General features: G+C 44.4%; 1 protein-coding gene across 1 annotated transcript in view; it reads left to right on the top strand.

The window, feature by feature from the left end:
* The window catches only part of LOC309564146 (shootin-1-like), a 130,008-nt gene that overhangs the window by 66,341 nt on the left and 36,636 nt on the right, over positions 1 to 27,031 (top strand). Inside the window, exons 6-8 of the mRNA XM_082268775.1 lie at positions 4,733 to 4,833; positions 10,714 to 10,795; positions 21,573 to 21,667. Of these exons, the coding sequence (XP_082124901.1) occupies positions 4,733 to 4,833; positions 10,714 to 10,795; positions 21,573 to 21,667 (278 nt within the window). The remainder of the gene's footprint in view (positions 1 to 4,732; positions 4,834 to 10,713; positions 10,796 to 21,572; positions 21,668 to 27,031) is intronic.

Here is a 27,031-nt window from a genome sequence, read left to right as displayed (position 1 = left end):
GGGAACAAAGAGGAGGAAAATGGGAGTGCTTCAAGAGCATACTAAACAAAGGGATTGGCCAGTGCATATAAAAGGGAAATACATTTAAAAGAGCAAGACTAAACCCTGGGTGGCTAAACTCCAACATAAAAATGCATATTAATACTAAAGAAAAGGCCTTCAAAAAATTCAAGGCTGAGGGGTCATTGGCAGCATTCAAGCATTACAAAGAGTGTAATAAGAAATGTAAAGGTGAAATCAGGGCAGCTAAAATAGAACACGAGAGACATATAGCGGAAGAGAGTAAAAAGAACCCCAAAAAATTCTTTAAGTATATAAACAGTAAGAAAGCGAGGCCAGAACACATTGGCCCCATAAAAGACGACAAAGGAAATTTGGCCACAGAGGACAGGGAAAAGGCGAAAGTGTTAAATAATTTCTTCTCTTCTCAAAGGAATCGGGGAACTACACTAACCCAACTTGTAATGCTAAACTAAATAATATACCTCAGGAAGTACCCCCATGGCTAACAGAAGATAGACTTAGAACTAAACTAGAGAAACTTAACATAAATAAATCACCGGGACTGGATGGCTTGCACCCGAGGGTTCTTAAAGAGCTCAGCCAGGTGATTGCCAGACCATTATTCTTGATCTTTAAGGATAGTCTACTGACGGGTATGGTGCCAGCTGATTGGAAAAAAGCCAACGTGGTACCAATATTTAAAAAAGGGCCGATATACGTCCCGGGTAACTATAGGCCGGTTAGCCTAACATCTGTAGTCTGCAAGATTTTGGAGGGGAATGATAAGAGACTACATACAAGACTTTAGTAATGAAAATAGTATTATTAGTAGTAATCAGCATGGATTCATGAAAAATCGTTCTTGCCAAACCAATCTATTAACCTTCTACAATGAAGTGAGCTGCCACCTAGATAAAGGTAAGCCTGTGGATGTGGTGTATCTGAACTTTGCAAAGGCCTTTGACACCGTTCCCCACAAACGCTTACTGTACAAACTAAGGTACGTAGGTATGGACCATAGGGTGAGTACCTGGATAGAGAACTGGCTCCAGGGGAGAGTCCAGATGGTGGTGATTAATGGGGAGTCCTCGGATTGATCTGGTGTGGAAAGTGGGGTCCCCCAAGGTTCTGTCCTGGGACCAATCCTGTTTAATTTATTCATAAATGATCTAGAGGAGGGAATATCGAGTACAATCTCAGTATTTGCGGATGATACTAAACTAAGCCTGCCAATATCTTCTTTACAGGATGTGGAAACCTTACAAGCGGACCTGAACAAAATAATGGGGTTGGCAACTACATGGCAGGTGAGGTTTAATGTTGAGAAATGTAAAGTAATGCAATTGGGCGCCAGAAACACGAAAGCAAGCTACTCACTAGGGGGGAAACCTCTGGGTGAATCTAAGATGGGAAAGAACCTGGGGGTACTGGTGAACAATAGGCTTGGCAGTGGCATGCAATGCCAAGCCGCTGCAAGCAAAGTCAACAGAATACTGGCGTGTTTAAAAAAAGGGGATTCACTCTAGAAATAAAGAAATTATTCTACCACTCTACAAGACTCTGGTCCAGCCACATCTGGAGTACGCTGTCCAGTTCTGGGCACTGGTCCTCAGGAAGGACGTGCTAGAGAGAGAGAGTCCAGAGAAGGGCAACAAAAATAATTAGGGGAATGGAGGGCATCGGCTATGAGGAAAGACTACAAGCACTGAACTTATTTTCCCTGGAGAAGAGAACAGAGCAGTAACGATGTGGAATTCTCTTCCACAGGCAGTGGTGTCAGCGAGGAGCGTTGATAGTTTCAAAAGACTATTAGATGGGCACCTTAAAGACCACAACATACAGGGGCATACAATGTATGGTTAACAGCAAACACACACACATCATAGGTTGAACTGGATGGACTGATGTCTTTTTTCAACCTCACAAACTATGTAACTATGAGATCATCAAACTGGTCAGTCACGGCCAGGGCGCCATCAGTGACATTGTACCTTACGCCTTCTTTCTGGAGCATGCATTGCGTAGTGTCATTGATCAAGCCGTCGAGGAGCAGGAGCAGGAAGATGAGGAAGTCGCAATTTTGGATGAATTCCCACTCCATTGCTACTCCATCTGAGACAAGTCAACAACAGGAGTCTAAAGAGGAGTCAGAGGAGGATGGTGCCGGGGCAGATGAGGAGGAGCAAGAAGAGCATGCTTTAAATCTTTCTGGGATCCCTGGTGTTATCTGTGGATGGAGGGAGGAGAACGAGGACGACATTATCCTGGATGATGAGCTGGAGCCAGGCCACTACACCGCTTCCAGTTTAGTGCAAATGGGGGCCTTCATGCTCCAGTGTTTTAAGAGGTACCCCCAATATAAAAAGCATAAAGGGCAAGGACCAGTGCTTGGTGGCAACGTACTTAGACCCCCGGTACAAACAAAAAATGGCGGAAACGTTACCACCATCACAGAGGGTGGTCAGAATGCAGCATTTCCAGACCTTGCTGCGAGAAATGCTGCATTCTGCTTTTGCGTGCGCTGGCAGAGGTATTTCCAGTCACAGAGAGACAGTTGTGGGTAGCAATCCAACAGCGCCTGCAAGAAGAGGGTGGTTTGAAGATGTGTTGGTCACTTCAGATATGAGATCCTTCTTTCAGCTGACCCTTCGACAGCTGTACTCCGGATCCAGCATCAGGGAATGCGTAGACCGACAGGTGTCCGACTACATCGGGTTAACGGCCGATGTGGACGCTTTGAAGAGTGATGAACCCCTTGACTACTGGGTGGGCAGGCTTGACCTCTGGTCAGAGCTTGCACAATTTGCAATGGAACTGTTGGCTTGCCCCCCGTCCAGTGTCCTGTCCGAAAGGATGTTCAGCGCAGCAGGGGGGATCGTGACCGATAAGCGCACTCGCCTAGCTCATGACAGTATAGACTACCTCACATTTATAAAAATGAATGAGGCATGGATCTCTGAGGAATTCAACACATGTGACCAGTAGACCATGTTTCATTTAAATTCCTTATGACAGGCCACAAATATCCGCCAGACCGCCATCCACCCACAACAATTCATGGTCCTTGTCTTCGCTAAATACAGCGGCATAAAAGGCATTTATGTCCATTGAATGTCTAATTTTTATGGCCTTACATGGCCGACAATTATTTTTTCTGTCAATGCCTAATGTACCTTCAGCCACAGAATACAACGTTCTTAGCTGTCAGGTAAACCCATGTGGGCTAATTTTTGGGGCCTATAGTGGCTGACACTTACTTCTGTATCCTGTGAATGCCTAATGTACCTTCAGCCACAGAATACAACATTCTTAGCTGTCAGGTAAACCAATGTGGGCTAATTTTTTGCGCCTTTTATGGCCAACACTTACTTATTTATCCTGTGAATGCCTAATGTACCTTCAGCCACAGAATACAACATTCTTTCCAATTTTAGTATATGTCCTGCCGAAGCGAGGACAGAATACAACGTTCTTAGCTGTCAGGTAAACCCATGTGGGCTAATTTTTGGGGCCTATAGTGGCTACCATTTACTTCTGTATCATGCAAATGCCTAATGTACCTCCAGCCACAGAATACAACATTCTTAGCTGTCAGGTAAACCCATGTGGGCTAATTTTTGGAGCCCGGAATGGCTGACACTTACTTCTGTATCCTGTCAATGCCTAATGTACCTCCAGTCACAGAATACAATGTTTTTAGCTGTCAAGTAAACCCATGTGGACTAATTTTTGGGGCCTGTACTGGCCGACACTTACTTCTTTATCCTGTGAATGCCTCATTTTTCAGACTGGAATTGAAAATCAATGGGTCTGTAAACGTTCTGCCAAATTGTGGAATGGATGCAGACCCATTTTACCTATGTGTGAATGGACCCTATATGTATTTGACATGTATTTACCAGGTGCTGTCAGTTCTGGCTGATTTATGAAAAAAAAAAAAACAACAACATTTTGGGCAACTTTTCCAATTGCAATACTTCTGTTATGACATTGTCCATGTGGTGGGACTATTTGTGCACAGCTAGTAAGTATTTTGTGGCTGCAAATATGACCTAAAGGTTTTTAAAGTTCGACTCCCATTAAAGTCAATGGGGCCCGCCGCGAACCTGGGGTTCGCGGACATTTGAGAAAATTTGCGGCTGACGTTCGTGAACCGCCCCGGTCAATGTTCGTCCATCACTACTTATAACTTCACATTCTGGCATCTGCACACAGGCAACAGAGCTTCAACCCTCCCCCCTGGCCCTTCACTAATACACAAGACCCCTTCTTGGTAGAGCATCTTTTTGGTCTCTGTCCATGACCTGAGATGATGCCACCAGTGAAGGATTCTCCTCATGGGATCACTTCAGGCTCTTAGCTGATTCTCTACCATCCAGGCAGCTGAGAATTGACCAGGCTCACATATCCCCCATATCCCTCTCTCTCTCTTTTCATCTGCTCTCCTTTGTTACTCACACCAATTCTTGTATGAAGACGAAAGAACTTGCAGTTTACATGTAAACTACTGGGAACTTTACACAGCAGCCAGAAGTGTCTGGCAAAACACCCAGCTAGGCAAGTAGGATTGAATTTTTATTTAATCCACGTGTTACAAAAATTTGAGTCATAATCTAGATTTTTTATTGCAGGTAAGAGCAGATGTCAGATGATAACACCATCCAAAGTGTTGATTCATAATTAGAAATGTCTAAATGTAAAAAAACATTCTTTTATTTTTGAATTGCAGAAGATTTAGAGGAGACGGTCAGAAGACTGCTGGAGATAAAGAAGCAGAACACAGAGGAAATCGAACAACTAAAATGTCAGATACAAAAACTAACAGCGGAGGTAATTATGTATGAAGATAAAAGTTTAAAAAGGGGTAAACATGATCATTTGCATCCCTTCCATCCACTTATCCATTACTTTACCATTGGTTCAATGCTCTCTCAATTTATAAAGTTCCACTTAGCTTTCTTTCACTGGGAAACTGGTAGCTAACTGTAAAACGGTTGTAAATGATGAAAAAAAAAAAAAAGGCCAGTGCCTCTGCAAGATAATGTCATTGCATACTTGCACATTATGAGAGACTTACCTTAAAACAAAGCCCTCCAGCAGCGGGCTGTCACCACTGACAGGGTTTCCATCTTCCCTCTCCCGGTCTTCCTTCCAGGTTTGCGGGCTCCGGCTGCTTGAATTGCCAAGCCGCGATGACGTCAGTCCCGCGCATGCACATGAGAGTCCCAGCCTCGGCACAAAGCTCTGAAGGGATGGCATGAGTATGGGAAAGTTCCAAGAACAAATCTCTACAGCGCAAGTCTGTGCCATTAACTGTCTCTTCAATTGACAGCTCTCAAGAAGAAAGTTCAATTCCACCCACTGACATTATTAAATTGGCTACTGATCTTCTATTAGCCTTTTGTGAGAGTGACCCAAATTTATCTGATGACACGTATAATAAGCTGTTAGATAGTGCCTTTATTAATCAGTTTTCAGTTGCTATGAATGCTACTTTAGATGGTTGATTCAGACTGTTGCTATAGATAAGTTCTTGTCTCCTTGGAAGAGAAATTTCCTTATCTTTGGAGACCTTTGAATTATGGGAGATGTAGTTCCGGGAGGAGCCAGGACCATAGACTGCTATGCGTAAGGACTCTTCTCCCAGGGAGAGATGTGACTCGTGGAGCTTGCTGGGAGTGTCTATATAAAGGGAGGCGGGATAAACTTTTGCTCTTTTGCCTCGAGGACAGCGTGCTGTGTAGAAGGGGAAGAGCTGCTGTGGATCGCAGAGGAGTAGGCCAGAGGCCTAGTAGTGGGCACCGGAGCTGAGACGAGCGGTGTGTGTAGAGGAACCTCGGTGGTGTAACTGAGTGGAAGGACATCTGACAGGCCGAGAGAGAGTCGCTGAGCAGAGTGGGGCCTGGTTGCAGCGCGGAGCGGAGCTCCCGGTATTGGGTGAGAGACATCCTGCATCTACATCTGCATTTATTACATATCTCAACTGAGTCAGGGCAGAACTACCGAACTGCTTGAGTAGCAGGCCAAACTGAGTTCTAAAATCTCCACTGGACACTGCAGTTATTCATAGTGCGTTATGAGCGCCGTAAGCCCTTTTACAGTACCAGGTTGTTTGCCAATTGGAAAGCATCAAGATCTGTTTCTTGTTCATCTTTGTGGATTACAATTACTAACTAACAGTTATCAATCACCTTTACTTGGATTACAATTACTTTCCTTGGATTGCCTGAGGATTTCTTGCCAGTGAAGAACAGTGAGGCCTCACTCTCCAGGAGACTCTTGCAGTCTAGTGTAAAGGGGGCCCCTGTTAGTACACAGAGTGCACTCTGATATTTAGTTAGTATTGTTATACTGTTTATTCTACAGTTATTCTCTAAGTACGGTTAACCCTAATTTGTGGTCACTCTCTATCTACTTAAAAATCCAGTGTGTTTATATCATTACAGAATACAATCCTCTAGCATATCTATGTATGTATATACATTATATATGTGTGGTTGGTATTCCAGATCCTGACTGCTGAACCCTACTCAAGTTATTGGTTGGGGATTCAGGATCTACATTACTATTGACATTCTTGCATTACCCTTGATTCTGTTTGTACGTTCTTTAACATCAAATCAAAGTGCAGTAAACTTGATCTTTTATTGCAATCTCTTGTGGTCTTGATCTTTTTAACATGACCAAACTAATAGTGTCAAGTTGGGTTGGAGCAGGTTCAGGGCAACCGAAGTGAAGAGGATATACCCGCATTAAACCACTCCCCTGTTATCAGGGCTACATTAGTTTGCTCTATTATCTTTTAATGGACTGTTTTTTAATCTTTGTATTTTTGGTTGGAGCTTTTCTTTGGGCTACAATGCATTCTTTAACTGAAACCATTTCATTAGGTACAGTACATGTGCAAAGGCTAAAACGGCTGCTGGAATGCTAGGCCAACATAATCTGTACAAGGTATTTTCATAGAACTACACTCCTTGGGGCACCTCTGCACATCTATTTATATAACCATAGGATATATATGATGTTGATGAACTTGCCTATCGGTGAGTGAGGGTGGGGAATCCCATAGCATGCAATGATGATTGGTAAATAAAGATTATTTTTTTTAAAGGGCTCAAAGGGCTCCTTTATCACTTTATCACTTAATTTATAGCCGCCTATTTACAGTAAATAATTTGACCTATGAAGCGGATTCATCAACACACTGGCAGAGAGAATCCTAGGTGTGTTTTTATAAAAAAAAGTTTGCAGAGCTGTGAAAGTGCATGTACATTTGTTCTGTGCGAATAGGGGCAAAAAAGAATGTTATGTGGCTATTTTCTATCCAAGTTTGAGGTTCTTCATTCATACAGAAATTAATGAATCAGAAAATGCAGCATTATGGGCAATAGATTGAACTGATGATCAAAGGAAAAAAAATACATAAGAATCAATTCATGAAAAATATCCAACCTAAACAGAAAATAGCCTAATATAATTTGACTTTGTCCTGATTCCCAAAAAACAAATGTATATGCAGAGCCATAGGACAAATACTGTAGCTCTTTTATAAATTTTTATAATTATACACATTGGGGGAGATTTACAAAAACTAGAACACTCAGAATGGGGTGCAGCTGTGCATGGTAGCCAATCATCTTCTAACTTTAGGTTGTTCAATTAAGCTTTGACATTAAAACCTGAAAGCTGATTGGTTTCTATGCAGAGCTGCACCAGATTTTGCATGCTCCAGTTTTAGTGAAAATCCCCGTATATCTTCCAATACTAAATAAATGCATCCACTTACACTACACAAACTGCAACTATTCAAATTAATGCAACTTATGTGACTTCCCAAAGCCACTTTACTTGTTCTGCTAAATACACTGCAGTAAAATCCTAATGGTCATTAAAGACCTTATTCCCTGGAGACTTGTCAAGTGATAGTTACCAGTGGCACATTTATTGCACCTTTAATTCCGCCATCTTGTGTAACAATTTTGCTCTCTGTATCCATTACAAATGCTTGTGTAGCTCTCCTCCTGAATGGGCCGCTGGTAAAACCTGGTTCTTCCCCAAAAAGTAAAGAGGTTGTTCACCACTGTAAGCCCCAGGCCATTCATACTGGCTCCAAAAATACAGTCTAGGGCAGGGGTCTCCATCTTTTATAAACAAAGGGCCAAGTTTACTGTCTTTCAGACTTTTGGGGGGGGGGGGGCTGGAGTGTGGCAAGAGAAAGTAGAAAATGTCCTGACAATGGTAGGAGTAGGCAATGCCAAACCATTGGTATCAGTGATAGAAATTGTGCCCCATCATTGGTATCAGTGGGAGCAATAGTGCCCTGTCACTAGTATTGGTGAGAGTAATAGTGCCCCGTCACTGGTATCAGTGGGAGGAATAGTGCCCCATCACTGGTATCAGTGAGAGGAATAGCGCCCCATCACTGGTATCAGTGGGAGAAATAGTGCCCCTTCATTGGTATCAGTGGGAGAAATAGTGTACCATCATTGGTATCAGTGGGAGGAATATTGCCCCATCATTGGTATTAGGGGTGGAATAATGCCCCATCATTGGTATCAGTGGTAGGAATAGTGCTGCATCATTGGTATTAGTGGTAGGAATAGTGCCCCATCATTAGGATCAGTGGGAGGAATAGTGCCCCATCATTGGTATCAGTAGGAGGAATATTGCCCCATCTTTTGGTATTAGGGGGAGGAATAGTGCCCCATCATTGGTATCAGTGATAGAAATAGAGCCCCGTCATTGGTATCAGTGGGAGAAACAGTGCCCCATCACTGACATCAGTGGGAGGAATAGTGCCCCGTCACTGGTATCAGTGAAAGGAATAGTGCCCCGCCACTGGTATCAGTGGTAGGAATAGTGCCCCATCCTTGCTATCGGTGGTAGGAATAGTGCCCCATCATTGGTATCAGTAGGAGCAATATTGTCCCATCTTTGGTACCTGTGGATGAAATAGTGCACCATCATTGTTATCAGAGGGACAAATAATCCCGATCATTGGTATCAATGGGAGGAATAGTGCCCCAAAGGTCGGATAAATATAAGCAACGGGCCACTTCTGGCCCACAGTTTGGAGACCACTGGTCTAGGGGACGTCTTTTTAAGGTTTATTGCTTGAAGGAACTTTAACAGAAGGGTTAGGGCAATTTAAAAATCCAAAATGATTATCCCTTAGCAGTTAGAGGACAATCTTTTCCTTAAGTATTTGTGAGGGTTGGGCAGTCTAAGGCCTCCCAGCTGGGGACAATGATGCCAGTCTCTGAGCAGTCTAAGGCCTCACAACTGAAGACCATGAGGCAAGTTTCTTTGGTATCTGGTTACCTTAAACCGATGTACAACTACTGTTACCCAGTGTGATCTTCAGAACACTACAAAGTCACGGAGATAACCTGCCACCTTCCTCCAGACACTGGATTGTGTCTGGAGGAAGGTGGCAGGTTATCTCCGTGACTTTGTAGTGTGAGACAGTCCTTCCCCAGACCATATGCCTTGTGGTAAAGTCCTACAATCAGCTTCTATCACAGTCTATCTAGACCCACAGCCCTGACCCCACTGAGACCTCCAGAACAGCTACACAGTCTATGGACTCCCAGCTCTTCAGTGCTTAAGTGTCCATTCACACTAGTACGACTCGTCAGGCGACTTGGTCAGCCTGACAAGTCACGCACCGTTGCGGTCCATTGACTGCTAGGGTCCTTTCACATGGCCGCTCCGTGTGTCCACAAATCATCCTATTTTTTTGCGGATGATTTGCGGACTTTAATGTAAGTGAATGACACTGCGGATGTCAGCGGAATACCATCCGCTGACATCCGATTTTCCTCCTTTCAGTTCTGTTCCGTTTTTTGGAACAGAACCCTATTTTTTCATCTGTGTAAAAAACGGAAAGGAAGGAAAATCGGATGTCAGCGGTGTCATCCGCTGACATCCGCAATGCCATGTACTTACATTATGTCCGCATATCATCCGCAAACGGATGGGATGATATGCGGGCACACGGAGCGGATGACACAAATGTCATCCGCTCCGTGAAAAAAAAAAAGTCCCGCAGCGGACTAAAGCAGCGGAGCGGCCGTGTGAAAGAAGCCTTACAGGAACCGTTCTAAGGAGCGACACAGGTCGCTCCGACTTAGAAAAAGGGTCCTGTACTACTTCGGGGCGACCTGGAGGGACTTGCACAGGTCGCCCCCGAAGCCGTGCCGCTGCAGTGTGAACCGGCACTTATACTATATATCATTAGTCTAGCCCCCTTCTAGCCACTCCTCTCCAGGGATTGGCTGGAGCATGATAACTATTCAGGCTGCTCATCTGAATCTCCCTCCCAGAGCTCTGGAATCTTCTTTCCGAGAAAAGGGGAAGCATTCAAAATCCCAGCCTGTAAAACCCTGAACAGGCCAGAACAAAAAATCACTTTCCCTTAATTACAGAAGAAGTCAAAAACTAAATTTACCTAGCATTCTACACTAGCATAATGCTACACTCTTTCAAACTGCCTGACCAGTATGGAAGACTGATTATTAGGTAAAAGCACCTTATTTAGCGGAACAGCACCGGAATGTCTTGTAAGGAGTGATCTTTTGAAAGGGGCCTGCTACTAATTATGGTGACTCAAGTTATTATGATTTAAATGAATGTAAACAAAAAATTGTTTTAACTTCCCAAATGGTCAAGCAATTAATTGGGTTTCAAATGTTTTTGACTCTTCAGGTTAAAGATGAACGATTCGAAAGAAAATCCTTGGCACTAAAATTACAAAAGAGCCAGAGGAAATTCCTAAAGCTGAACAGAGGTGAGGAGACCAGCTTTCCATGACTGAAGATGAACATAACATGGCCAGACTGTGAACATTCAAGTATTTAAACTAAATATTTCCGACAAGCACTAAATATGTTTCTAACACAACCAGACTCACTGACCTCTGTACTTACAGACACTGTGAAGTGATTAATCAACAAAGATCGCAACAAAAGAAGCAAAGTTGTTCACATTCAAACCAAGCTCACCCTGCTCCCCTCTTCCAGCAATAACTAAGTATCTCAGATTACCCTGCTACCCCATCCCTGTGTGACCCAGCTCGGCTCATGAATAGGGTATAAAAGATGCTTTGCTCTCCCAACTGCTTGACCACCACTCCTCCACTAACCTTTTTTCCAAGAATAACCACACGAGACTCAATATGGAGTACAATGGCCATAGCAGCCTTTTATTAACCAATTATAAACAACTTCTAAACATATCAACATGGCTTTTTTTCTCGGAGAATAGGTGGAGGAACTCCCCCCTTTTGAGTCACCCCTTGTCTCCACCCACTACCCACCTCTGAGCACTGTTCCTTGGTTCCACTCCCTACCCACTTCCCATGCACAACAAAATACCTCACCCAGCAACAAAAGATCCACCCCAGCAACATTCGACCCCCTCCAGTAGCAACTATGGCTCTCCCAGCAACCAGTATCATTAGATAAGCCAACAATAGACCTCTACCTCAACAATATAAGACCCCCCCCAGCAACAAAAGATCCACCAGCAGAAACAACAGACCGTCGCACAATAACAGATCCTTACCAGTGATAATAGATCCCCAAGCAGCCAGCATCAAGAGACCCTCCAACAAACCCCATACCCCTTGCTATAACATACATTCAGTGCTGGAGGTTCTGGAGGTGCCGGAACTGCGTTCCCCCACGTTCCTGCTGAAAAAAAGCCCTGCATATCAACATATAAACATATGCAACATATGAACATCCAGTACATTCTGCCAAAAATAGGAGTCACAAGGTCCTTGTGGGCATCAATTACTCGTACCTGCATGACCACTGAAAATTTTTAGGCCTCCAGCCGCAACAAACACCAACTAGAAGACAAACAACTACACACAAGTACTACCAACCATAATAATGGGTGCCGTACCCAGGATGGGTCCCTACCAATGTACATATTCTTTATACTCAAAAAACCCATAGCAGTACCTTGTACCCCGTCATAGGAGTCACAAGGCAAGGTTCTTGTGGGCATCACCTACTTGTACCTGCGTGACCACTGAAACTTTTTAGACCTCCACCCGCAACGAACACCAACTAGGAGACAAACAACTACACACAGGCACTACCAACCATAATAATGGGAGCCATACCCAGGATGGGTTCCCTGCCAATGTACATTTTCTTTATACTCAAAAAACAAAAGCCCAACCTGTCTAACAATGTAGGTTAAAAACAGGGGTTTATTTAACACACATTTACAAACACATGTGTAAGCTGTAAGGCCCCTTCACGGTACCCTGTATTACTTGCAGTCCTAACACTACTAATTTATAAGTGTCTCCACAGCGGGAGCATATGCTAGCTAATGGATAGATGAGGGACAGGTGGGCATGGAGATAGCCCAAGCCTCCCCCAACTGGCCCCCCATCTATGACTGGCCTTCAATGTATATTGCAAAATCACAAGTAAATACAATCCAATGGCTATGTGATAGCCACAGGGTTGAAACTAAGAATGACCGACTGAGGAGCACGCACCTCCATCCCTGATTGTATGTTATGTATGGGCCAATGTTGGGACTTTGAATGAGACACAAGCCCTGCAAAGGCTCTGCGCCTCCATCCCTGTGATAATAAAGAAAAAAAGATTGGGACTTTAAATGAGGTGTATGAGAACAACCGGCCCTAAGTAAACCATACTCACCGACCAGTCTGCTAACAAACCCAATCAACCTGTCTAACAATGTAGGTTAAACCAATGTTAACTAAACCCCTGTTTTTAACCTACATTGTTAGACAGGTTGATTGGGTTTGTTAGCAGACTGGTCGGTGAGTATGGTTTACTTAGGGCCGGTTGTTCTCACACACCTCATTTAAAGTCCCAATCTTTTTTCCTTTATTTCCTCCTACAAATTCCCTTACTGCAGCCCCACCTTCTCCAGTCCTCCCCACCAATCAGGTAATACTTTTAAAAGAATGCTTCCCACTGACCACAAACCCATTCCCTATGCCAACCTATTTTAACCCTGTCATGCCGGCCCTTCGTCCATGCTTTCTTCTTTTAACTCCGAGCCTCTCTCTCTGCTCTCCTTCCCAGCAGTGGATCAGCTGCTCAGTTCCCCCTAATACTTCTACTAGTAGTGACTAAGTAACTCTGCTTCCCCTTTCCAGTAGTGACTCAGCTGCTCAGCACCCCTACTTCCCCCTTTTACCCAAAAACTCAACTCCCCCACATAACAGTGACTAAATACCTCAGCTCACTCTCTCAGCAGTGACAGAGTAGCTCAGCTCACCCTCTAAGCAGTGACAGAGTTCACCCTGATCCTTCTTTCCAGCTGTGACTAAGCAGCTCAATTTATCCTGCTCCGTCCTAACAATCAGTGACTTTAAAACCTAATTCATCCTGGTTTTCCTTCCCAGTAAGCACTTACTCAGTTCACCCTGGTCCCCCCTCCCAGAAGTGACTCAGCAGCTCAGTTCACTCTGTTGTCCCCTCCCATGAGTGACTAAAGGCTAAATTGACATTTTCTGATATATAAAGTGCTTGATAGATGTCTCCATGGGTAAAGAAAGCAATGTTTCCTTAGTAGAGGTGGGTCCGGTATTATTACTTCAATAAAAGGGCAATCATGCAGTGAGCACTTAGATCTGTTGGTATATATTTTTTTTACATGATAATCGGTTGTGCTGAGCTCTATACACCGGCAGTCCTGTGATTGGCTTCCAGTTTACCGGACCCACCTCTACTAAGGAAACATTGCTTTCTTTACCCATTCTTAAGGTGAGAGGCCACCTTGCGGCTATTGGCGGGGGTGTCACGATCACTTAGTGGATGGAGACATCTATCAAGCACTTTATATATCAGTTTTGCGCTAGTAGATATATGGACTTTCTTTGAGCACGTCTATATGCACTTTATTTTGCACCATCTGTTATATTTGCACTTGTGATATTATGAGATATATTTATAATTGAGATATTTTTAATGCTTTATTATTGTGAGTTTTTTGGCATTATTGATTACGGATATTATATTAAGCACATTGTCACCTTTTTGATTACCAGCACTTTATGTAGCAAATATTCACTTTAGCGCTGTACCCCTGCATTATATATATCTATTACTTTTTCCGTGAAGAAAGTTCTGGTATAGCTGCTTTCTTATACTTATTATTAGTTGCGCTGATTTCATCTATTTTGTGCACCAATATGCAGACTTGTATAAAGTACTCGAAATTTCTACTTGAGTAAAAGTACAAGTGCTCGATCAAAAAGTGACTTGAGTAGAAGTGGAAGTGCTCGCAGAAAAAGTTACTTAAGTAGAAGTACTAAAGTATTTAACATTTTTTTTACTTAAGTATTGCAAGTAGTTTTTTCAAAAAAATGTGCTACTTAAGTACTAAAAGTAAAAAGTACCAGTAGTTTTGAAAAAAAATTTCTACTCAAGTACTGAAAGTAAAAGTACAAGTACTGTGTTATGTAGTTATTAAAGAAAGAAGTCAAAAGTTTGAACATCATATTGTTTTTTATTATTTCAAATGATTTATTCAAATGATTAACCTGTGTTTGTTAGTAGTTTCTTGATGCACTTTAAGCGCTGTAGCGCCAATTATTTGTTTGTTTCATATTTTCTTTTTATTGGAAAGATTTGGTATAGCAGCTTTTATTATACACAGCCTTTATTTTTGTATGCGCTGATTTACAAATGACATTATACACATTTTTTTGAGCTTTATGCAACCTGCCATCTACTGTTCTGGCCGTGGTAATTTTTTTAAAAGTAACGAGTAACTATGCAGCACAAAAAAAAAATATCGGAGTAGAAGTATCGAAATCATCGAAAAAATGTAGTGAAGTAAAAGTAGAAGTAGGAGAAAAAAATTCTACTCTAGGAAAGTACAGATACCGCATTTCGGTACTTAAGTACAGTACTTAAGTAGTTCTACTTCGTTACTATACATCTCTGGCTATATGCCAATAATGTACCTCAGGCCCCAATCACATTTCCATCCACTCCGTCCTATATACAACCATGCCCAAACATTTTAAGAATGACACAAATATTAATTTTCATAAAGTCTGCTACTTCAGTGTTTTTAGATATTTTTGTCAGATGGTATTATGGTATACTGAAGTATAATTCCAAGCATTCCATAAGTGTCAAAGGCTTTTATTGACAACTAGACATTAAGCCCGTTAACTTAATGGGCGCTAGAACATATGTGGTCAAACATTTGTAAAAACAGACTTGTTCCAGTTAAGCGAGAGCCTCTGTCAGCTCTGCGACCCTGTTGCCCTAGCAACGTCGAGGACATGCGCAGAGCTGACTGAGCGGCTCTCGCTTATCTCGTTCTTTTTTTCTAACAACGCGAGAGCCGCATGACGTAGCCAGCTCTGCGCATAGCATCCCTGTTGCCCTAGCAACATCGGGGACACGCGCAGAGCTGACCGAGCGGCTCTCGCATGCCATCGCTCGCCCGCCCCCACTTGTAACGGCCGCTGCCGCTTAGCAGTAAGTCCACGCGAGCGCACACCCGCCGCGTGCCCGCGCACACCCGCCGCTTCAACAGTTTCGCCCGGTGTCCGGACGGATAATGTCTCCCGTCGAAAAATGCATCCAACTTACTGCGCATGCTCAGTAAGTGACGTCACTGCAGCTGACTGGCTGACTGGCCCGATCAGCTGTGCTGGCGGTGACGACACTGACATGCGCAGTTTGTCAGATGCATTATCCGACGGTAGATAGAGAGCGGAGGGGAGAGAATCTATTGTCAGATTCTGCCTCGCTCTCTGCACATCTATCGGGACGGATCGGATTACAGTGCAGTGTATTCTTATGTGAGAAATGGCGGGAATATTGTCTGATAGAGAACACAAACACAGCTTTTATCGGGGCACATCAAAGGGGACTCTGACCACACTATTAAAAGGGGACTCTGACCACACTATTAAAGGGAACTCTGACCACACTATTAAAGGGGACTCTAATAATGTGGTCAGAGTCCTCTTTAATAGTGTGGTCAGAGTCCCCTTTAATAGTGTGGTCAGAGTCCCCTTTAATAATGTGGTCAGAGTCCCCTTTAATAGTGTGTTCAGAGTCCCCTTTAAAAGTTTGGTCAGAGTCCCCTTTAATAGTGTGGTCAGAGTCCCTTTTAATAGTGTGGTCAGAGTCCCCTTTAATAGTGTGTTCAGAGTCCCCTTTAATAGTGTGGTCAGAGTCCCCTTTTAATAGTGTGGTCAGAGTCCCCTTTTAATAGTGTGGTCAGAGTCCCCTTTTAATAGTGTGGTCAGAGTCCCCTTTAATAATGTGGTCAGAGTCCCCTTTAATAGTGTAGTCAGAGTCCCCTTTTAATAGTGTGGTCAGAGTCCCCTTTTAATAGTGTGGTCAGAGTCCCCTTTAATAGTGTGGTCAGAGTCCCCTTTAATAGTGTGGTCAGAGTCTTCTTTTAATAGTGTGGTCAGAGTCCCCTTTAATAGTGTGGTCAGAGTCTTCTTTTAATAGTGTGGTCAGAGTCCCCTTTAATAGTGTGGTCAGAGTCCCCTTTTAATAGTGTGGTCAGAGTCCCCTTTAATGCGCCCCGATAAAAGCTGTGTTTGTGTTCTCTATCAGACAAAATTCCCATCATTTCTTACATAAGAATACACTGCACTATAATCCGATCCGTCCCGATAGATGTGCAGAGAGCGATGCAGAATCTGACAATAGATTCTCTCCCCTCCTCCGCTCTCTATCTACCGTCGGATAATGCATCCGACAAACAGCGCATGTCAGTGTCGTCACCGCCAGACCAGCTGATCGGACGGATCAGTCAGCTGGAGTGACGTCACTTGGATGCATTATCCGACAGGACACCGTGGTGACAGCATTAACCGTACATTTATTGTGTGTCCGCGGGCGGGTAGAGATGTGTTTAGATACAGGACAGAAGCTCTGACTGGCGGGGTGTACACGGGCGGCGGTACTCGGGGCGCTCTAGCCGCATCCCAGCGTACCCCCCATAGAGCTGCGCATTGTCCCCTCCGTACCGCCCTCTATGCAGAGCCCCTGATGTAGCTATTGGCACCAACAGCGGTTGGTTACTAGGTTGCTTGCCAAAGCCCGCCCACTGCACAGCCGCCCGGCCGCCCGAAGTCTCTGCGATCCAAGTCCCAACGGCTGTCCGTGGGGCACATGCCCAGTAGCGCAATCCCACGGACACAGGGACTGGACGCAGAGACACTTGGACTTTATTATATTAGATTACATAAAGTTTATGCAAAGAGTCAATGTTTGCATTGTTGAACCTTCTTTTTCAAGACCTCTGCAATTCCCCCTGGCATGCTGTCAACCAACTTGTTGGCCACATGCTGACAGATGGCCGCCCATTCTTGCATAACCAATGCTTGGAGTTTGTCAGAATTTGTGTTTTTTCTTTTTTTTTTTGTTCACCCGCCTCTTGAGGATTGATCACAAGTTCTCAATGGGATTAAGGTCTAGGGAGTTTCCTGGCCATGGACCCAAAATTTAGACCTCAGCCATGTTAGCCCCCCCATATCAAATTTTTTGAACAAAACATATGCAGTTGGTTAGATCTTTGTTATATCAGGTTAGATCAATTGTTGTTTGCGTTAGATCTCACACAGAAGTAGAGATATTACCAGTTATTTGCAGGGGGGCTAACCCGTCATCAGCCCCCCCTTATCAAAAAATTGACCAAACAATTAGCTATTTTGGAAGATATTTGTTAGATCCGGTATGATCAACTAGTTGTTTTGTTAGATCTCACATAATTACAGACTTATTAAGTAATTAATGATGGGGGGCTAGCCCCCCCACATGCAATTTTCTGGTAAAATTTTATTCAGGCTAATAGGCCTTCATTAGATCCGGTAAAATCAAGTGGTTTCAACGTTAGATCTCATATAATTACTGAGATATTATGAATATTTGGTATTACATAAGAGGGGGCTAGCCCCCCCCCCCCCCATGCAATTTTCTGGTAAAATTTCATTCAGACTAATAGGCCTTCACTAGATTTGGTAAGATCAAGTGCTTTTAACGTTAGATCTCATATAATTACTGAGATATTATGAATATTTGGTATCACATAAAGGGGGCTAGCCCCCCCCCCCCCACATGCAATTTTCTGGTACAATTTAATTCAGGCTAATAGGCCTTTGTTAGGTCCGGTATTAGGTAGTATTAAATAGGGGGGCCTATTAGCCTGAATGAAATTTTACCAGAAAATTGCATGTGTGGGGGGGGGGGGGGCTAGCCCCCCTATTTAATACTACCTAATATCTGTGTTTTCATGTGAAATATCTCAGTAATTATATGAGATCTAACTTTGAAACCACTTGATCTTACCGGATCTAACAAAGGCCTATTAGCCTGAATCAACTTTTACTTGAAAATTGCATGTGGGGGGGCTAGCCCCCCCCTCATTAATCACTTAATAAGTCTGTAGTTATGTGAGATCTAACAAAACAACTAGTTGATCATACTGGATCTAACAAATATCTTCCAAAATAGCTAATTGTTTGGTCAATTTTTTGATAAGGGGGGCTGATGACGGGTTAGCCCCCCCTGCAAATAACTGTTAATATTTCTACAGGACGAGGAGAATGAAGTAAGGATTCTGCTTTATCTTGACTAAGTGCAGGTAACTCTGTGGGATTTCTGTCAGACATAATAAGTACTGAAGTTTTGGTGTCTTGTTAGAAATCTGCCAGAGCTCAGCTCTGTAAGTAGTCACTTCTGTTAGTAAGCAGGCTGAGCTGAGGAGCTGGGTATTTGTGACAATAGCTAGCTAGTGCTGCAACTGGTTCAGACTGGATAGCTCAGCTCAGAAAGCTGTAACAGTAATGAAGCATTCAGTAGGTGGCTGGCTTCATATGCAGAGTAATGCTTCTGGTGACTGCGACAGTAACACACAGGCAAGTGGTTACTCACGTTTCTGAAGCTGCAGAGATACCTGTGATGGATTCTTCTGGAAATTTACTGTTCTGTCTCAGCATCGATTGTACCTGTGACCTTCTTGTAGACCCAGTCTGAAAGTGTGTGCAGCAGGTTGAATGATGGCTTTAACAGATAGCTTACTCAATGAATAAAGACTCCAGAGGTGTTCTCCAATGCTTCTTTATGCTTCAAGTTAGCAAAGGCATAAACATAGAGACTTGTCCATTGGTAAATTTCCAATGAAGTTACACAGCTTCCACACTCTGCAGTCTCCTCATAACAACTAAACAAAATGGAGTTACAGCAGGAAATGAAGGGTGGGAGCAACCAACTAGCCACAAACAGCAGGGGTGCAAGGATGATACCAATAACATAGCATAACATAACATGTAATAACAACTGCTAGACAGTTAAAGCTGCGTGGCAGCACACTACTTCTGTGTGAGATCTAACACAAACAACAATTGATCTAACCTGATCTAACAAAGATCTAACCAACTGCATATGTTTTGTTCAAAAATTTTGATATGGGGGGGCTAACACGGCTGAGGTAAAATTAAGATGTTTTGTTCTACAAGCCACTTAGTTATCACTTTTGGCAAGGTGCTCCATCATGCTGGAAAAGGCATTGTTCCTCACCAAACTATTCTTGGATGGTTGGGAGAAGTTGCTCTCAGAGGATGTTTTTGTACCATTCTTTATTCATGGCTGTGTTCTTCGGCAAAATTGCGGGTCAGCCCACTGCCTTGTCTGAGAAGCAACCCCACACATGAATGGTCTCAGGATGCTTTACTGATGGCATGACACAGGATGGTAGCGCTCACCTTTTCTTCTTCAAGCAAGAATTTTTCCGGATGCCCCAAACAATCCGAAAGAGGATTCATCAGAGAAAACGACTTTACCCCAGGACTCAGCAGTCCAATCTCTGTACCTTTTGCAGAAAATCAGTCTGTCACTGATGTTTTTCCTGGAGTGAAGCGGCTTCTTTGCTGCCCTTCTTGACACCAGGCCATCCTCCAGAAGTCTTCTCCTCACTGTGGGTGCAGATGTACTCACACCTGCCTGCTGTCATTCCTGAGCAAGCTCTGCACTGGTGGTTCCCCAATCCCGCAGCTGAATCAACTGTAGGAGACGATCATGTCGCTTGCTGGACTTTTTTGGATGCCCTGAAGTCTTTTTCACAAATGCAGTGGAGTTTTTTTTTTTATGGGATTAAGTTAATTTTCATGGCAAAGAGGGACTTTGCAATTAATTTCAATTCATCTGATCACTCTTCATAACATTCTGGAGCATATGAAAATTGCCATAATAAAATTTGAGGTAGCAGACTTTGTGAAAATAAATAATTGTGTCTTTCTCAAAACTTTTGGCCACAGCTGTACATGTATAAAGGTGACCATACAGTATGAAATTTGATTATACAATCGCTGTACAATTCCCTTTAGATTTACCAAAACTATGGAATTGGAGGACATCTATCTATTCATGGACTCTGTATCCATTCAGGCAGGCCCTTGCACTTCATCAGGGGTGTCCAATCCGCAGCCTGTGGGATGCATGCGACCCCAAAGAGTATAGCATGTGGCCTGGGCCTGACTGGAGAGAGTCTGGGTAGGCTGTGCACAGCAGCTGTGGCAGCCTACATTGCCAAGCCAGGCAAACGCACACCTGGGGGGGGGGGGGGGGTGCCACGCAAACACAGTTTATTGGTGTAGGGTGTGAGTGCTAATGAGGTCAGCTAGTGATCTGCTTACTGTATCTTACTGGTTTTTACGTCCTAAATCTACATACCAGGAAAGCATTAACATTTCTATGTAACACACCTGTGGCTAAGGTAAGGCCTTGTTCTCAAAGTCAAAGAAACTTTTATTTTTCTGCAACAGAGGTTAATTTATGGTATATTGGTACATAGGGGAGCTGTAATTTAGAAAAAAAGTAAACAAAGGTGAATTTAGCCTTTAAGCATCCATCTGTCATTTAACTTTACCAAAAAGTATTTGCTTGGGGAGGGGAAGAGCAAGCCAGGGTTGAACTCACAGACACATGATACTGCAAGAGACTCTGGGCTTACAGGTATTTAATTAGTTAAGGAGAGCAGGAGTCTCTAAACTATAGCCCACATTCCACATTTGGCCTACTACAAGGGTTTATCTGGCCTGCAGCAAGTGTTAATGAAAATACCCTTGCTTGCCGGCAGTGGTCTGTGTATCCTGATGGGCACTAGCCATAAAAGAGTATTACAGTGATGGGTACTCCTAGATGTAAGGGGTGACTCTAATGGGCACTCTTGGATGGAAAGAGGGGGGGGGGGAGGCGAGAGGCTCTTTACATTTTTTTTTTTTTTTTTTTGCCTACCAATATTAAATCCACAATGTGGTCTTTATACTGGAAAGTTAAACCTGTTGTAGAAGATACAGGTTAAGAAGACCTGTGTAATCTAATTTAGTCTTATCTTTACCCAGCCAAAAACTAAAGGATTCAATATTGTTCCCAGGAAAGCTCTTCATATATGTTCTGGGCCTGCCCTGGAGTCTTTGTCCCTGTGGGGAGCCTCCCTGGTGGTAGAGCTCTGTAAACACCCAAAAATATGTAATATGCTGATAATGAAGAATATTAATAACAACGCCTTCCATATTCTTCCTTTAGTCTCGTTGGCAGTGACCCAGGATTATGCTGAAATGGTGGGACAGCTGGAGCTGGAACAAGACTTAAGACTTGAGGCCGAAGTCATGGCACACCAGGTATGACTGCATGAAACACAAATATTTCTGATTGGGACTAGCCATAGAAATGAGATGGCAGGCAACGACTAATTCTTATGAAAGACTTGTTTGTAAAGACCAATACTTGTTGCAGCTTAGCATGGATGCTTATGCCCCAAGAAGACACTCCTGATGCCATCCCAGAAAACTCTTATAAATCAGGCAGGAGAACCATTGTTAAATGATGAGTTTTCTTCAAGATCAGTCAGCTAGGGGGTATCTGTAGAGGTTGTAGTGTGCCCATAGACATAAAATCTATTTACTATATGATCGTTAACTGCTAGTTTGGGTGATAATCCTCTTAGTTGGTAATTCAACCTATCATGCCACTTGCCCAATTTTAGCAAGGATTTCTCCACAATGTAGGCTATTTAATAAAGGAGTAAAAGGTTGTTTCCCTGGCCCACCAGAAAGAAATGTTATCCTATGCTCCTCTGGGCCAATAAAGAATATATTTTCATGAATTGACTATAATCCAGTAACCAAAATAGACAAAGTTCAAACTGGGTTCTTCCTAAAACTCACCCAAGAACGTTTGACCATTCTGCTTTGCCATGGCAATACAAGATTTATTTAATTGGTAATATGTCACCTTTTCAGTCCTTATAGGTTATCAAGGCTGGACCTCTGTGAAGTCAATATAGGCTGTGGCCCAGGGCATCAGGGCTGCCAGGGAAAAAAAAAACACCCACATATTATATTACATTGCTGTGTATAATAAAAGGTTGCAAACTGCCATACTGAAATCTATCTCGACCATTGTTACTCAAACTGTTATCAGAATATAATTGCTTCACCATGGCAAGAACTGTGTGTTTTCTGGCTTTTGATTGTGCCAAGTCAAGATTGCCTATACAGGTCAATAAAATGCAAAATCAGCTTGCCTCAGCTTAGAAAGTGGTTACATGCAGGTAAAATGGAGAACAACTGCAGATCAAATGCAGCTCAGCAGCTTTGGTTTGGGTGGTGGAGGGTCTGTTGAGGAATTTCTGTGTCACAAATCTGATCCGAGGCCAAGGTGCTGAGAGAGCTCCCCTTGCGGCTAAGTGCGGTACACCCCTGTAGGTGGTACTGAAGAGCTGAGCCAGTGATCATCTGGTGGATGCTGGAGATGAAAAGATACACAGCAAGACAGATGTCTCTCAGGAAACTCCAGTTGTACTTGGCAAACTTGTGCACATATGAAACAGTAGTAGAAGCCAGGCTGAGGGTCAAATATGGGTAATCCGTCCCGAGGCAAAGGCAGGTAGCCGAAACAGGAACTTGGCCGAAGTCACAACAGGAAGGCAAGCAGATGGTAATAGCAAAAGTCCGTAAAGCAAGCCAAGGTCATACACAGGTGATCAAACAGGAGCAAGTTTGGTAGAGCAAGCCAGAGGGTCAACCCCAGGAGAGGAGATCAGGCAGGGCGGGAACAAGCCGGGTCACAACAGTGAATCCACCTTTGTGCGCCAATTCGCCATTCTTCCGCCAATGCGCATGAGTACGGGAGTGTGCCTGATGCACCCAACTCTGGGAATGGCAGCAATGCCAGTTCTTCCCTGACACTCTGCCCTACACTGACTAGGCTCTGCATGGCTCCTTGGCCCCTTCAGCTGGGTACATCCAACACCTCGGACAACACTTCCACCTTCTCCTGAGAGTGCCCCCACTCCCACTCCTCCTTTGAGCTATAGTGTAATGACCACTCTGAAAACTCGTCATCTAAGGGCCCAAATTCTGCCTGCAGACTGGGCGACCCCCAGTCTATGCACCCACTGCTACCACTCCCCACTGGCTCACCTGAGGACGCATCACCCTTCTGCACTGTCTCCTTCCAGGTGGGGTCGGCAGAGTGTATTGGCATGGCCGGCATTAATGGGTAGTCTGATTCCTGCTGGGTAGTACTTACAGGTACCAGCTCCATGACTGGGCTGCACGCCGAGGCAGACTTCCAACTTTTCTCCCAGATGTCGCTTTTCTGCACAGGGGAGTCTCCAGCCTTAGACTCAACCCTGCCTTTAGCAGATACTTCAAGGCCTGCTCCGGTCTTCCGCAGCTGTTCCATGCAGAGTCCGGACTGCAGGTTCACACTGTAGTTTAGTGGCTCCTGTTCCCTTGGCGTCTGTCTTCTGCAACCAGGACACAGTAGACACAGCCTGCTGTCCCCTTGACCATCCCAAGGGAGATTCCCCCTCGATGCTCCAGCCTGACGCCGGTGCCCACCAGTGTCAGTTCCTGCATGTCAGGCAACTAGGTTGGCCCTGGGTACACACGCGCACCTTCCTCCTTCTTGCTCCTCTCTCTCACTGCCAGCTGAGCACACTGGGTCTCCACCGGGGTGTGGCTCCCCCCCAAGCTTTTAGACTGGCTGGCACATGCAGTTCTGATAAGCAGGCCTGTTCCCACGCGCTCTGCTGTAACGCCTTGTTAGCTGTACTAAAATTTGCAAGCACAGGCAGTACACTGATGATAATGATGTACACGCTGGCACTTGCAGAACTTGTCCAGACATGCTGCTTGGCACCGACTGTGCCTGAGTAACTGGGAGCAGGTCGTAGCAAGCATTTACTGTGGTTGCCATGAGCAACAGCAAAGTCTGTAACACACGTCACACTTTAATTAGCAGGTTTACGACAGTCCTTGACCACTTTACGAACGCCCGCCGCAGTTATACTGCGGTAGGCAGCCACTCCTGCGCGAACTGCTGTAGGCAGGCCTGGACTGGCAATAGGGCAGACCCGGGCATATTCCTGGTGGGCCGTGGCTCTCACTCATCACAAAGAAGTTCCCTCACTGCGGCCGGCTCCGCGGCCAATCAGCCTTCTGCTCAGGGGGGGTGTCAGTATACGTTGGTTGCACGCAGGCAGCTAGTCAGTGGGGAAGCCGATGCACGGGGCAGGCGGCTCCAATTGCCGCCTGGCATCCGCGATCGTTCCCCGCTGAGAGAGAAGGACAGTCAGCTGTTGAAAACACAGTCGACTGTTCTCCCTGGAATGATCACAGAGTGCCTGTGATCCTTCTTTAGATTAACACAGGTCTCTGTGATCATTTTACAAGCCACACCCCCCCCACAGTTAGAATCACTCCCCTAGGTACACATTTAACCCCTTGATCACCCACAGTGTTAACCCTTTCCCTGCCAGTGTCATTATTACAGTAACAATGCATATTTTTAGCACTGATTACTGTAGTTATGTCACTGGTCCCCCCAAAAGTGTCAAAAATGTCAGTTAGGTGTCCGATCTGTCCATCACAATGTCGCAGTTCCACAAAAAATCACAGATTGCCGTCATTACTAGTAAAAAAAAAAAAAAAAAACAATAAAAATGGCATTAATCTTTCCTGTAGTTAGTAGACGCGATAACTTTTGCACAAACTAATCAAAATACGCTTATTGCGATTTTTTTTTTTTTTACCAAAAATATGTAGCAGAAAACAAATTGGCCTAAAATGTTAAAAATTTTGATTTTAACATTTTTTTTTTTGGGGAATGTTATATAGCAGAATGTGAAAAATATTGGTTTTTTTTCATAAATGTTGCTCTTTTTTTGTTTATAGCGCAAAAAATAAAAATTGCACAGGTGATCAAATACCATCAAAAGAAAGCTATATTTGTGGGAAAAAAGGACGCCAATTTTATTTAGGTACAGCAAAATATGGCCTGGTCATTAAGGGGGCAAATCGTTCCGGTCCAGAAGTGGTTAACGTTGTGGTTCGGCAAATGATAGACCCCCTCCTGCAGATACCTGCTGGTTTACCCCGATCACCATGGGCAACAGCAGATATTTTGGTGCACATTTTACTGTTCTCTGCAGGACATTGCAGCATACAGTCACTTTTTCCAGCTTCAAGCAGACCGCTGGACATTTTGTAATCCGTGGGCAAGATCGCCTGCCATGGTTGCCATTGGTGACAGCACATAGCACACACTTTGCTGAATAGCAGGTTTAGCACAAGTGTCCGTCTCAGCAGCGTTTGGGGCAACTGGGTATGTGGTGCAGCACTAACTCAACAGCAGCTCCCACTGGTTGCTATGGGCAATGACACTTCACTTGAGTACACAGTCACAAACAGCAGAGCACATAAGTCCGTTTCCCTAGTTTTAACCCTCACAGTAGTCCTGAAGCAAAGTACAATCCCCTGGCCTGATGAATCTCCGGTTGCTAAAAGTAACGGATGTGCAGGTTGCCATGGATGATATCCTGGACAAATGTAGCACACCCCCTAAGGAGCCACAAGTAGAATAGGATCCCCCACCCTGCTCAGCCAGGCGCACTGCATTTTCACAGTCACTTCAGAGTCAGAAAACAGTCCAGTACTTTGTTTTTGTTATTTTATTGAGGGATTAGTACTTGGATGGGGGTTATAGGATGCCCAATTGGCTTCAATACAACTTCAGGGAAAACTTTTCCTATATACAGTTTATATATACACTTCTGCTTCCTCCAGCACTTGCTTGTTTGCAGAACTCTGCTGGCACACTGTTGTTGGATCTCACAACACAGCCAGATCAGAGCAAAAGGCTGTTATAGGCAGGGACCTCCGGTCCCTTGGAGTGTAGCAAAAAGCTCAATGGCCAGCATACATCTCTGTGGCTAGGGATCCCAGCACCATCTCTTCAGGCACTGCCAACCTGCCTGGCTGCAGTTGCCCCTTTCATTAACCCTCCTGGCTAACTTTTCCTTAGTCCTCCCAGACTGAACATTCACCAACCCTCAGGGGATCTCCCAGACATGCTGACCTGCTCCCGCTGTCCTCACACATGCTCCTGTGCTTCCAGGAAGGTGTTCCTCCATGTGTTGTGGGGAATCTTACCCGCACCTGAGCCCCAGGCCCAAGGTCGCCCCCCCCCCATACTAGGGGGGCCCTGCAATCCCTGAGCCTCCTCAGTCCTCTATCTCCATCTTCCACCCAAATGCCCTTTGCTGGGATGACCCACACCTATTTATGAGAGCATTCCCCCTTCCAGTCCCATGCAGCTCCTCCTAGCCTCCACCCAGCGGCGTAGCGTGGGTTGTCAGCACCCAGAGCAAGGCAAGTAATTTGCGCCCCCTACACAAACCTACTAGACCACTACACAGACCTACCCCCCCCATACACTGACACCTACACTGACCCCCCCTTCACTTACCCCCACTACACTGACACACACACTGACCCCCCATACACTGACCCCTACACTGACCCCCCCATACACTAACACCCCCTACATTGACACCTATACAGACCCCCCTACACTGACCCCCCCATACACTGACCCCTACACTAACACCTATACTGACCCCCCATACACTGACCCCTACACTGACTCCCCCTTACATTTCTATACACTGACCCCCCCCCATACACTAACACCCCCTA

This window comes from Pelophylax lessonae (assembly GCF_965119305.1).
Source record: "Pelophylax lessonae genome assembly, chromosome: 1".
NCBI lineage: Eukaryota > Metazoa > Chordata > Amphibia > Anura > Ranidae > Pelophylax > Pelophylax lessonae.
The sequence above is the reverse complement of the archived record's forward strand: the minus strand, read 5'-3'. Positions and strand labels throughout refer to the sequence as shown.